Below are 13,911 nucleotides of genomic sequence, written 5' to 3' on the forward strand. Positions count from 1 at the left end.
TTTTACTTAGCCATGTTTTCATATTTCTGACTGCTATCATACTGAAATGACAACATGTATATTTACCTCCTCCCTTGCAATGTAAACCTACAGAGTCATAGACACTGGCAATAGAAAACCAGATGGTACTACCATCCAGACTCCTCCCTCTACCTTCAGAATGTGTGTGCTTACTGACATCCTGCTGACCTCAGGGATTACAAAAACAAGCATTGTAGACATCTAGTTAGCTTTTAATTTTCTATTTCCTTTTTCCTGTTACTAAACACAGGGCTTCTGAAGAACCATTTAGTAATTTGAGCAATCCCACTTTAAAAATTCGATTCCAAAAGACCTTTCATGAGCGTACATATAATAGAGATGTTTGCTAATTTCTTAAATTCTAAATCTGCTTGCCTTACATTTTAAAATGTTTTCCTTCATTATTTAGGTACCTTTCAAATCTTTCTGAAAGCAATATTCAAAAGTTCTTTTTTATTTCATTACTCAAAGAGGCTCATGCTGTATAGCCCGTCTCTCAATAGTTATAGTTCCCAAACCTTGGATCCATTGCTGCATACATAGAATTCCACTATTCTTCCTGCCTCACTTAGTTCCCATAATTCCTGTTCATGATCATAGGTGGTTTTGTCCCAGTATAATATCTCTGTAGTATACTGACAGTTTGTCCAAATAAATCTCAAAGTGAAAAGGGGGGAAGGAACACCTTTGCTTACATACATACATATCCAAGTATGACTCAACAGTTTTCCATATGACATACCCTGAGCGAGAACTTCTAAGACTGTTAAATTCTTGTGGTTCTGCCTTGTAGTATGTAGATGGTATACACATGTGGAGAGTTTTCACCAACTGTTTTGGAACAGAATGTTTATAACATTTACAGTTCACCTTTCCTAACCTTGTTTGATGAAGGTACTGAATGGAAAGGGATCTCTCCCCAACATACTGTAGTTTGAAGACGATTGGTCAGACTTTCATTCTGATATCTACTTGTCTGTTCTGCCAGTCATTTCTGTATATTTTGCATTCTCTTAGCTCACCTTAGGAAATTAGTTTTTTGTGTTACTAGGATATACTTTTTTCTTCCTGTACCATAACCTTTTGGTGAAAACATTTCTTAAGATATTTTCTCTATTTTGAAAGAGTGAAACATTGTAAATAGAACTGAGGCTCTTCATTATGAGCATTGGTTATTATGTAACATGCTTGGCAATACAGAGATGCCACTAAGTAAATCACTCATGTTGCCAGATAGCTTACAAATTAAGTCTGAAATAAATTTTTGTCCTGTTTAAACAGCTTTAGTGCAACCACCATTGTCCATGACCCCAGAAACTGTGAAAGATGTTGGATTTGGTAGCCTTGTCTTACCAGGTGGTTCTGTTGCCAGCAATCTTGCTCCTTCAACTCTACCAGCTGGAAATGTTTTTAATCCTCCCAATAAAGCAGAGCCTGAAGACAAAGTACCTCACCTTGCAGAACACCAGATTCCTTCTGGTGAGAACACCAGACCAGGTAAAACAAAACCACTGACTATAAGCCCCTAGACATAAAATTAATCTCATAATTATTCTTCTGAAGATTAGTGCTAAATTTTTACGTGCTACGTATGTGAAAGTGTTAGTGCCCTTTCTTCACAGGGATCACTGTGTTCTCCATGCTCTGCGGTTGTCACTTTCAGAAGTGACATTCTAAAGGGTTGGAGACACAGCCTCGCTTGCACAAGGCCTTTATTGTAATGCCCAGTATTATCAAGACAGTTACAAATTACATTCTATTCAGAATAATACTGGGTTTTAGGCCTTTTCATTAGACTCAGCCCTCACCCTTCTGAGGCCTATGGTGCTGCCCCTGGGCATTATGTGTCAGAATAAGATTCCAAATTGTTTATTTACAGGAAGACAAGGATCAGCAATAGGGATGAATAACAGATGCTGTACCAGAGTATTAGCTAGCTAGAAATGGTGTTTCAAAGCATTAAGTAATTTTTAATAGAGTCCCATTGTTTGGTATCTTTTTTTGTTTTTTTGAGACAAGGTTTCTCTATAGCTTTGAAGCCTGTCCTGGAACTAGCTCTCATAGACCAGACTGGCCTCAAACTCACAAGAGATCTGCCTGCCTCTGCCTCCTGAGTGCTGGGATTAAAGGCGTGCACCACCACTGTCCAGCCCCATTGTTTGGTATCTTAATCACATGCAAAAAATCTGACATTTTTGTTTGAAAATATTTGTGCAGAGTATTTTGTTTTAATATGTGAATTTCACTCCGTGTGCTGTTAATAATCTTAGGTCTGTCTGATGTTCCTCCTGTATCTGGTGAAGTGTGATTCTTTGACGGGGTTGAAATTCATTTGCAGAAATTATAGCATTAATAATATATTTCCTTTTTATAACAGTAACTGTTACTTCAAGTGATTTCTTTTCTTTCTCTTTTAGTGATTCCAAATGATATTCCCAGTAGTGCTGCAATGTTAGCACAGCCACCGGGCCCTGCAAACACCTCTGGGATCCTGTGCGTGCAGAGACCAAATGTGTCAAGTAATTCTGAAATTCTGGGGGTTCGGCCAGCTAATGTTTCCAGTAATGCTGGAATTATCGGAGCACAGCCACCAAATATTCTAAATAACTCTGGAATTTTGGGCATACAGCCACCAAATGTGTCGAGTGGCTCTGGACTTCTTGGAGTACTGCCTCCAAATTTGCCTAACAACTCTGGACTTGTAGGACTACAGCCACCAAATGTTACAAATCCTGCTGGACTTTTGGGAACACAACCACCGATTGGACCTCAGAACTTACCTCCCTTAACTATGCCAGCTCAAAGGATGCCTGCATTGCCAATGTTGGATATCCGTCCAGGACTTATACCACAGGCTCCTGGACCAAGATTCCCTTTACTACAGCCTGGAATTCCCCCACAACGGGGTATCCCTCCCCCATCGGTACTTGATGCACCTCTTCATCCGCCACCCCGTGGACCTTTTCCTCCAGGAGATCTTTTCAGTCAGCCAGAAAGACCTTTTCTGGCTCCTGGAAGACCAAGTCTAGACAATGTTCCCAACCCAGATAAGCGAATACCACTTGGGAATGACAGTATTCAGCAGGAAGGGGATAGAGACTACCGGTTTCCTCCTGTAGAAACAAGGGAGGGCATTACCAGACCTCCCCCAGTGGATGTTAGGGATGTTGTTGGGCGACCTGTAGACCCCAGAGAAGGTCCTGGAAGGCCTCCATTAGATGGTAGGGATCACTTTGGAAGACCTCCCGTGGACATGCGAGAGAATCTTGTGAGGCCCGCTCTAGATCATCTTGGTAGAAGAGATCACTTTGGCTTTCCCCCAGAGAAACCTTGGGGGCATAGAGATTTTGATGAGAGAGAGCATCGAGTTTTGCCTGTCTTTGGTGGTCCAAAAGGCTTGCATGAAGAAAGAGGTAGATTTCGGGCTGGAAATTACCGATTTGATCCTAGAAGTGGTCCTTGGAACAGGGGATTTGGACAAGAAGTTCACAGAGATTTCGATGACCGCAGAAGACCCTGGGAGAGGCAAAGGGATAGGGATGACAGAGATTTTGATTTCTGCAGAGAAATGAATGGAAACCGTCTTGGACGAGATAGAATTCAAAACACTTGGGTCCCCCCTCCTCATGCTCGGGTTTTTGATTATTTCGAAGGGGCCACTTCTCAACGGAAAGGCGATAATGTGCCTCAAGTTAACGGTGAAAATACAGAGAGACATGTTCAGCCACCGCCCTTACCAGTACAGAAGGACCCTGAACTCTATGACAAACTGGCATCTGCAGGTGACGTAGACAAGGAGGAGAGCGGCACAGTTGCTGATGTAGAAAGTGAAGCAGTGGTGGTAGAGAGCACAGAGACTGAGGGGACATAACCATCGCTCAGTAGGTAAAAGAAACCTTTTGTAAAGTTGTCATCTCTGTAAGAGGGTAATGGCTGACTGCACCAGAGTTGTTCACGTTTATCTGCCAGAACTAAGTTAATCTGATGTTCATGTTCACCTCTCTTAAAATAATTGTACAACTGACTTGTATAGACATTGTTCTTAATATGAACATGGTAGGTAAACATTTTTTATTTTTCTGATAAAGTATAAATGTTGCCCCAGATTCTTTTAACGTCAAGGAGATGCTAACAGCTTCGGAGACTTCCTATGGAAGAGAGGGTTTTAGACACTGTCATTGGGTTGGTTATGATAATGACATATTTCAGAACAGCAAAGGTGTGGCATATCTTCTCCATATCTTTAGGCTGCTGCAGGATTTTAAGGTAACAAACAAAGCTGTGACATTTTATGCAAGGACTGGCTCTAGATTCTTGAGGAGCATAATACAGAGATTTTAAGAAGTGATTTTGTGAAAATCTCCACTCTGGTCTCTGTACTCCAAAGTAAGTGTGTGTGATTTGTTCCTCATGCTGCAGTGAGTAAAAAAGTAAAAAAAAAAAAAAAAAAAAAAAAAAAGCAAACAACATAAATATTAAACTACGTTTCAATGTTGGGTGAATTTTGTTTTTAGATGCCAATAAAACTTGTTTGATAACAGTGTTCTAGGAATTGTATTTTTTTAACCTACAAATTCTTAAAACTGAATTGCTAGTAGCATGCACTTAGCTGTTGAAGTTTCCCATTGCCGTCTAACAGCAATGAAGAGATATGTGGTGGTAAAAGCCTGTACTTTATATAAAAACCATGGAGTCTGATTAATGTGTCCGTAATATCTATGTATATTTATTGTGTAAGCCATGTAGTTTTTCTTTCTCTGAATGTCTGTTTCTTTTCTCGTACAGAGAAAAGGTAGAATGTTTTTTAAAAGTTTAATAGGAAACTCTTTAAAACTTGATAGAAAATTGGAAAAATTGGATAAAGTAACATTGCTCATCATTATAGCTTTTAATCTTGATAAATGTGAAGAAATTAGAAAGAAATATATTGTCAGAGAGGCAATCCTGCGGTGCTTTGTTCAGTACAGCGGAGCACGAAGCCAGGTGCAGCGTGTAGTCAGATTTCACGTCAGTGCTTCCAGTCTCTCACACGCTATTTGTTGTTCTGTGTAGATAGTACTGTCCTCAAGGAGTTAGTTCACCTGCCTGCCCCGAGTTTCTTGATTGCACAGAGTGTGTACTGTACTGATGGACTTAAGAGATTTGAATATACCAGGAATAAAGTGTCCATCGTGTGTTTTGTAGGCTCTGGGTAACATTGTTTAGACAAGACTAAGATAAACTGAGTAGGTGAATTTGGGTTTGGCTTCTTGTTTGCGTTGCCCTTAAGTTTCATTTATTTGCTGTTTTCTTTTGTGTTTTCTACATATAGTTTATACATGTAAAATAAAAAAAAGCCATCGGCATATTTTAGTTTCTAGTGGAAAGCTTTCATGTGATTGTGTGAGCAGTCATTTCCAGTAGCTCATCGTGTGCTCTGTCTCAAGCTCCTGTGCAGTGGCAGAGCACACCAGCCATTTTAAATGAGATTTGTTTGTGTACATTTCTGATGATCTAGAGAGCTATAACTTTTGTGATCAAAAATTGTCTTTTTCTCACACGGTCTAAATACAGATAGTAGGTTATTTGGGGAAAGTAAGTAAGAGTAGAAGCATTTAAATGTTTAGTTCCAAAGTAATTCAGTCAGTAGTTTGATTTTATTTCAGGTCTTTCCCTTTGGATAAAGAATGAAAATTGTAACCTTAGGGCAGAACAGATGTTCAGGAAAGACTGGCTTTGAACTTAAGGAAATGATACTGAGCATAGTTTCTCAAAATGACTTTAGTTCCATTTGCTCTGATCAAAATGAATGGATGGTTGGTTCAAGTTAAGTAGCAGTATAAATAAGACTTGTTAGCGATTTTAAAAAATTCTAAGCCTTTGACCTTCCTATGGGGGTGCTTAAGGTATGTTGCACTGGCACTTGTTTGAAGGTTCTAGAAAGTACAAGTTAACCCGTGTCATTTTGAGTGTGTCTGGGGATTCTTGTATGATTTAAAAGAAATAGGAATGATGTTGTTCCTCCCTTTCCCCTGACTAGGTATATAATGTTAAGGAAGGAAATACCCAGCCTTGTTTACTGAACTAGGATTTCCTTCACCAGTTTGTAAACACTCGAGAAAAGTTAATTGCTGTATTTTGATGAGTTTGGCTTAGGACCTGCCCCATTTTGTATGCCTTTGTTGACACTTCTGTCACTAGAATGCTACCAGTTGGAAGTATGAAGTGGCCCAGCCACTTAATTCAGTGTTTTGTGGTTTTGCTGACAGTACCATAGGAGATAGAGTTTGTTTGTTGCTGGGGACTGACCCCTGGCCAGTTGCATGCTGGGGGTTCTCCCACTGAGATATACTCCACAACCCCATGTCGTTGTAATTTAGCACACTGAATTACTTATTTTTTAAATGTGTGAATATTTCATTAAGCATGAGCCCCGTTCTTAGCATTAGTGTGTGTACTGCAGTTGGTAACTCCTGCCGCCATAGAAACATGTAACAGTGTCATCTGGGTCTGCAGCGTTTGGGCTTAGGCTGCTCATTTTAGGTCGTTGTAGGTAGGTAAAGAATCTGAAGTCATTTGGAAGATCCAGTAGTATAAATGGCCCATTTAAATTAAAACTCAAGGTAATTTCCCATGACTATAAAATAATTCCTGACTCAGAGATGTTTTGAGTTAAAAGGGTCATAGAGTCAAAGAAAAAGGAGAGTTAAGTAGACGGTAGACAGTTTATTGAACGTGTACTAGTGAGTGGATTTGGTCCACAGACGGATGCTGAGTGAGTGACTCCAGAATATTAGATTTTCCTCACTGTGTATTCAGGTAGGCATGGCCTTTGAACCAAGGGCATTTCATATTCATTTAAAATATTTTTGCTGTATCTCATGTGCCTTTATATTAATAAGACATTGCTTACTAGGTACTGTGTTAACAGTAAAATATTTCAGTACCTTTTAGATTTTTTTCCTTTACAAACAAGTTATTTTACTTACATACTGCAGAAGACAAGAGCAAATAACTATAATTCATTTTTAAGGCAGGCAGATGAAACACTCATTTAATCACAGATGATGTAGGGTAACAGAATTCTGTTTTTCTTAAGTGTTCTTGCTGTGGTTTTTATATAAAATACAGCATCTTTTAAACCATGTGAGCTGTGGGCACTAAGAAATTAATGTTTACGTCTAAAGAAAAAATTCTAAGTTTAATGGGGGGAGGGTTAGTAATGATATTTTGATCAATACACCTTTGTGAAGGTCGACATTAAAATCAGTAATGGTATACTTGAATGTAGACTCACACAGAAATTTATTTGTAGCATGTTCCCTGTGGATCCCCGCTTCCTAGGAAGTGTTCGCAATCACCTCTGAAGCCCTGAATATTGTAAGGAGCTGTGTGCGTGGTCATTCCAGACTTACAGGGTCTTCTGAGAGGTTTCATGACACTCATAGATGTGTACGTAAATGCTGAAGACATACCTTCCTTTGTATATGTGCTTTTTGCTTCATTTCACTCACATACTTCCATTTCAGATACACACTGAATATGTTCCTTCCCTGCTCATTTTTAGGTCAGAGTCTCCCTCTGTAACTTAGACTGGCCTTGGACTCATGATAACCCCTGTGCTCCCTAGTGATGGGATAACAAGTGTATGTTAGCCACCATACCCGATTTACACGTAATACTCTTTAAATCGTTTTCTACTTAAAATATTCTACTTTCACAGAATTATTTTTAGTGTTATAAGAAAACAGTACATTTATGTCAGTTGATGCTGCAGGGTGACTAAAATGTAGAGGTCATCATAGCTGAAATTTATATTTTTAAAAATTAACTATTGCACCAAAAGATTGAGAAGAAATCAATGAGTTGAATACAAGAATCATTTTCTTTACTTATATGTGCTTTTTATAGGATATCTCAGGTTTTTACTTTATCATATAGTTGGATATTTTAATTATAGAAAGAACTGTTAGTGGATAAAGCTAGTGTATAGATTGATGAGGAACTGGCGTCAGTGTCATTAATAGGACTGCATAGATGGGTTTTACATCAGGAACTAACATAAATCAATGGTTTCTCTAGATAGACTTCTTGCTCCCTGTTCCATCCCCCCCCAACACATGTGTGCACTTAGAATTGCCTTGCTTTGTTCAAAAGGCTGTTGAAGATCAAGAACAAATACCTTGAGCCTTCTTTCCTTTCCCTCCTCTGACTTTCTCCTTTTGTTACTGTTTCAAAGGGGAGAGAGGTGTGACAGAGTAACTTGAGATTGTATAAAATGTTAACTGTTGCATACAGTAAACAGAACACATTCTGTGTGAACACAGGCCAGGTATGTGGTTTAATGAGTGTACACCTTGCATAAGACCACAAGTCTCTGAAGCAATCTGCAGGGGATTCGTACTAAAACTTTTTCCTAGGTACCAAAATCCAAAGGTGCACAATTGTATCATCCATGTACTTTTAAATCAGCTGGACATTACTGTTAATCTAGTAAATGTGATGTAGTGTCTGTTTCTAGTTATTACACTCTATTGTTAAGGGATAATGACCCAAGGAAAAGAGTCTATGTATTCAATATAGAGTCTTTTGATTTTTAAAATTGTTGTCATCTGAGTCTGAATTGATGGAGTCCACCAGAGCAAACTTTCTGAATGCACGGGGCTTGAGTGCAAATGTCCTTTGTCTCCTCCTACCCTGCCTGCAACTGTTGTGATGGGATTTTGCCTTCCCAGAACTCATGACTGTAATGGGGCAATCAGGGCTGGCAACTGATTTTGTGACCTATATTAAAAGTGATCTCGCCTATCCTCATCTTGACGCTGTTTCCAGCGTTTTACTACCTTAACTTGTTGAGTTTCATAGAACACAGTCCACTCAGGAGTCTACAGCAGTAAGATCTTGAGTTACACCAGAGTCTTTAACAAAAGACAAATAATAAGCAATATTAAGTTTTCTATTTTGTGAATGAAGAAAAAAAGAAGAATGGGTAGGGGCAACCAACAATATTGAAACACTTTTTTAAATAATGCATTTTAAATTACTGCTTTTTGGTTTTACAAACTGGCCTTAACAGTTGGTAGAGTGTGTTTGGGCAAGCTACTGAACTTCCAGTCCTTGTTCTTCGTAGCTGAACAGTCTTCATCACTGAAGAGACCCATAGCTAATACCCAGGACGTATACTGTTTTGAGGAGTGAAATAATTAATTGCATCATGTTTGTGAGGCAATCCTATGGCCACCTTAGGGTCTTTTAGTATCTTTTGCTTAAGAGAAACTTAAGTAACAGGTGTAAGTGGCTTCCTTAAGTCTCGTAATTTGAATTTGAATGAACATTGAAATCTTGTTACCAGATTTAGAAGTTAGTATATGCCAATTCAAAAAATGCCCAACCAGGCTTTTGGGGATTTATGGTTGCATTAATCACCAAGGTCCCTTTTTGTGGTTATACATGTACATAGTTATTCCTCCTCTTACAGCGTTTAAGAACTTACTTCATGGTTTTAAGTTTGCTCAGTGATGTACTGTCAACTAGTCTGAAGCAGGTTTATATTGCGTTGATGCTAAGTAAGGTATCGTTTAGAAAACCCCTTTCCATTTCCCTTTCCCCTTGAGGATGTTCTGTAACCAGTGAAGGAGGACTTTGCAGATCTGCATTTGAGGGTGTGGTTTTTGACAACTTCAAAAACTCAGTTTTGTGTACTGTATGTATAATAAAGATTTAGTAAGTATAAAACCATTCTGTACATAATTTATTGTGCTTGGATTAAACAAAGAATGAAGTAATAGTACATACATTGAGCATTATTAATGCTTGCTTGCCACTTGAATTCAGTTTAGAGACTAGCCTTTGTGCTTTGAGGTAATATTTAATTTGCAACTATTTTACCTTATTGAAATGCATAACAGGATTCTTCAAGTATTCAAATTCCTAAGCTAGATTTCTACAGACCCAGGCTGGTGTCAGCATGTTGTGACACCATATCCAGAGTCCTAGAACCAGAGACTGAATGTTGGCCATGTTACTGCCCAGCCTTCCCTTCAGAGGAAACTCTGATAGAATTTGTTAGGTAATTATTATATGAAATAAAGTATTAACTCTGGTGGTTTTTTGATAATGGGAGTTTCCTACTTCATTGGCAGCCAGTTTTTACTTTAGTTATCTGGACTTGTTTTAATTTCGAAGGCTAGTTTAATATATGTGCTGTGTAAATTAGACTTCTGTGGGGCTTGAATTTGGCTTTGAGCCCTTTAGATGGAGAGCTAGTGTGACCATGCTGAGCCCCTCAGGACTGAGAGGCTAACCTTTCCACAGAGCCTTTTCTATGTCCATTACTTTCTCAATTGTTGGTCCCAATAGTCCATGACTTAGTTTTCTTAGTGCAGGCAGAGAAGGACTTGGAGTAGAAGGAGTGTTAACCCACGTGGCAAGTGTACACAGTTTATCTTCAGAAGTAGTCACCGAGGAGGCTCAGATAGTCTTGATATTCAACGAGACAATGCCCTCTTGTCCACACTCTTGACTATCGTGTGTGTCCTCTCCCACCCAGACTAACTTTACTGACTTCAAAGCTGTGCTTGCCAAGGCTGTAGTTCTCGCCTTAGGAACTTTGGTGCTAGTGAGTGGACTGTGTTGATTAGCTTCCTGGAGCTGCTATTAGCAATTTGCCAAGATGTGTAGCAGCTTGCAGTGCGAATCAGGGTGTGGGCAAAGCCCTGCCCCCTCCCCCAGGTCCAGAGGCAGCCTCCCCCTTGCATCTTCTGATAGTTCTCCGCTACCTCTGAACTGTCCTTAGGTTGTGGATTCCTCTTTCTAGTGTCGCCTGCAGTTGTGTCTTCGCACCATCTTCTGTGGGTGCATACCCGTGTTCAAATTTTTTTGTTAAGAGGTCTGGCGTTATTTCAGAATATTTTGAGGGGCGATAATGTTCCCATCCTCAACAGACTGGGTAACTATTTAAAATCCATATAAATTGACTTCCTAGAACATAGTGGAAAGAGTGGACACATCTGAGTGACATTATAAAATGATGTTGGCTGTTACTGAATTTTGTTGCAGGCCATCAATCAGTTTAGTCCGCACTACCTACTTTTTCAGGTGAATGTGTAATGCCCCTACTTGGCCATTAATGCTTGAGCTAATGGAATGTGCAGAGAAAATCCAGTAATGTCATTGTTACATCACAACAAGCAGCCACTGAATTTGTTCATTAAAAAGTGGTTGATGAACTGGGACTCCTCAGTAGAGCACCTGACTAGTGTATGCATGGCCCTGGGTCATGAATGATCCTCCAGAATGATAGGGAAAATGTACTGAAATCCAAGTTGGGCGAACTTGGAAAGGTCCAGACTGAGTCATCTTAAAAAATGACCCTGGTAGCTTTTACAGGAATTGAGTTGAGAATTTCCTTGGGAAGTCTGTGAGGAGCACCTAGCACTTCGGCACCATGGCACTTACTAGCTGCGTGTTTATTATTGCCAGTCTAGCCCTGACGAATCAGGTAATGCAACAGTTAAGGGATTATTTATGCAGAATTAGATATTAGAACCCAGAGTCAGTGGAAGGGGCGATGTGTAGTTCTTGGAAAAAATAGGTTTTTACAAGCATTCTATGTGTCTGAATCCCCAACTCTTTAGGTCTCCATGACCAAACCTGGATCTGATGCCCTAGGTAGAGGGCCATCAAGGAGAGAGACAGATCTGATGCCCTAGGTGGAGGGCCATCATGGAGAGAGGTTCCTTAAGAGCTTCCTTCCTGTCATTTATTGACTGAATCATGTCCAGTTAGGAACAGTTCCTTGAATGAATCAGTATTGCTCAACTTCTTATGCAATAAAGTGAGGAAATCAGGTTTTTCAGGATATTTCTCCCAGTGGTAATTGGAAAAGGTCGATTGTTTTGAAATCGGGCAAAGCAAAGCCTTCCCTTGAATATATCCATGCTTAAAAAGTTGTTAACCCTGGAAATAAATTGTGTTGATCACTTCATTGGGTTGTGTCTGACTCATTGTATTGTATTTAGAGTTTTTTAAAATTGCTATTTATACCTTCCCACAATATGATATTGAGAACGTGAGCATATTATGAACCATTTCATCCTTAAGTATTAGAATTTAAGATCTCAAAAGATTTCTGTTTAGGGTAGAGAAAGGAAATGATTGCTAGCCCAAATCTGTAGTTCCTGGAGTATCCTGGGTTTTCAATCTGTCTAGTATAATTTTAGACCCAGTGATATAGTGACAGGCACTTTAGACAGACAGAATAGAGCCCCAGTGCAATATTGTGGCAATAACAACATAAAAATTAGGCCAGGCAGTGGTGGCTGGCACATGCCTTTTAATCCCATCACTCAGGAGACAGGTAGGTAGATTGCTAAGTTAGAGGCCAGCTTTGTCTACAGACTGGGTGGGTTGTAGGACAAACAAGGGTTATGCAGAGAAATCCTGCCTCAAAGCCAAAATTATCTTTATTTCCTTATCAGATTAACAAGTAGGAAAATTAATAGCCGATTCCTGAGGGGACAGCTAAAATTGTTCCTTTCATCTAGAAGGCCATAGCTGAAAAAGAGCAGTCCTCCGAGTGTGCCATTTATTGTTGGGCCAGAGGGTTCCAGGGATCACTTCACAGGGAGAAGAATGTGTAGTTGCCCTGCCCCAGTATTCACAACTCAAAGCCCAAGGGCAAAGTGAATCAGTGATTACCACTGCAATCTGCTAGAAAGGTTGGTTTCCAAATTACCTTTTACATAGGGTCAGAAAGGACCCTCCTCCATACCACGAACAGTTCCATTTATATGGTAGTAAAAACAGGCATGTGGTGTGGGGACTTGCACACGTGAAGGAACAGCAGATGAACAGTAGCTGCGAACACACTTTAGTTTTATTTTAACCAGTGCAGCTGAGTGGAATGTGCCAGTTAACTAAGGGTGGCACACGAGGGTCTTGCCAAGGTGTTTTCTAAGCCACATCACAGGCAGAAACGATTTGAAGGGGCTAAGCAGGTCTTGCAGCCTTACCATTTGTGAAATCCCAAGATGGAGGCAATCACTGGCTAGGCATTCAGTTCTACCACGTTTGCTTTTCCTTTGGACAATTCTCTTTTATTTTTCTCTTGTAAAGCTTTATATAATTGTCCTAGAGACAAGGACAGACTCTTACCTTGGAACACTGTGTCAAATACCTGCAAAGGCAACCTAAACAGACAGCTATTCTGACTGATAGTGGTTGAGCCAGGTTGTTCCACCCTCTCCCATGGTAAATGTTTTCTCTTTTAGCGATTTCCATTTTCTAACAATACAATTCACAATTGGAAATAGATGTGTGCACATCACAGTACATACACGTATGTAATTGAGTGCCTCACCCTTTATAAAATCTTGTAGATTTTTTTTATTTTTATATTGGTGACTTTGATATTCTCATGAAGTCGACGAGATAAAGCCAATTTTTTTTTTTTTTTTTTTTTTTTTTTTTTGCGTAAGTCTCACATTCCCAGAACTTTAGTACCTAATAGTTTCTCCTCAGGGCCAACTCAGGCTTTAGGAATAAGACATTTAAAAGGGACCCACTAGCCCAGATCCAAGACCACAGAGTGGGAGAGAGCAAGCAAGAGGCTGGCTGTGCTTCCTAAGTGGGTGTCAGGTGTAAAAAAATATTCTTAAATCATTTGAGTCATTGATCTTGTGATTTCTATGCTCTACATTAAGTTACTATCTAGTTAGTGTTCTTTATGGCCTCTGGAACACGACTTGTTTTTGTGAATTTGTAGATAGACGTTTCTGTCCCTCCTGGTCCTGCAGCTGGTCAGTCCCAAAGAAACATCCAGAGGCTTATATTAATTATAAACTGGACTATTAGCTCAGGCTTATTAAATAGCTCTTACAGTGAAATGAACCCATAATTCTTACCTATGTT

The 13,911-nt window shown here is 39.6% G+C and overlaps 1 protein-coding gene across 6 annotated transcripts in view; it reads left to right on the plus strand.

Moving 5' to 3' along the window:
- Window positions 1–13,911, plus strand: part of Scaf8 (SR-related CTD associated factor 8) — a 186,016-nt gene that overhangs the window by 84,120 nt on the left and 87,985 nt on the right. For 4 of the 6 annotated variants that reach the window (XM_050135812.1, XM_050135815.1, XM_050135814.1 and 1 more), the window contains 2 exons: window positions 1,303–1,518; window positions 2,439–4,564. In XM_050135812.1, coding sequence (XP_049991769.1) covers window positions 1,303–1,518; window positions 2,439–3,892 — 1,670 coding nt within the window. In that variant the 3' untranslated portion in view covers window positions 3,893–4,564. Of the gene's footprint in view, window positions 1–1,302; window positions 1,519–2,438; window positions 4,565–13,911 lie in introns of those variants that run through there. The other 2 variants (XR_007590657.1, XM_050135813.1) reach the window with 1 other exon arrangement.

Source organism: Alexandromys fortis, unplaced genomic scaffold (genome assembly GCF_014885135.2).
Source record: "Alexandromys fortis isolate MF-2015 unplaced genomic scaffold, M_Fortis_MF-2015_v1.1 scaffold_23, whole genome shotgun sequence".
Classification (NCBI taxonomy): domain Eukaryota; kingdom Metazoa; phylum Chordata; class Mammalia; order Rodentia; family Cricetidae; genus Alexandromys; species Alexandromys fortis.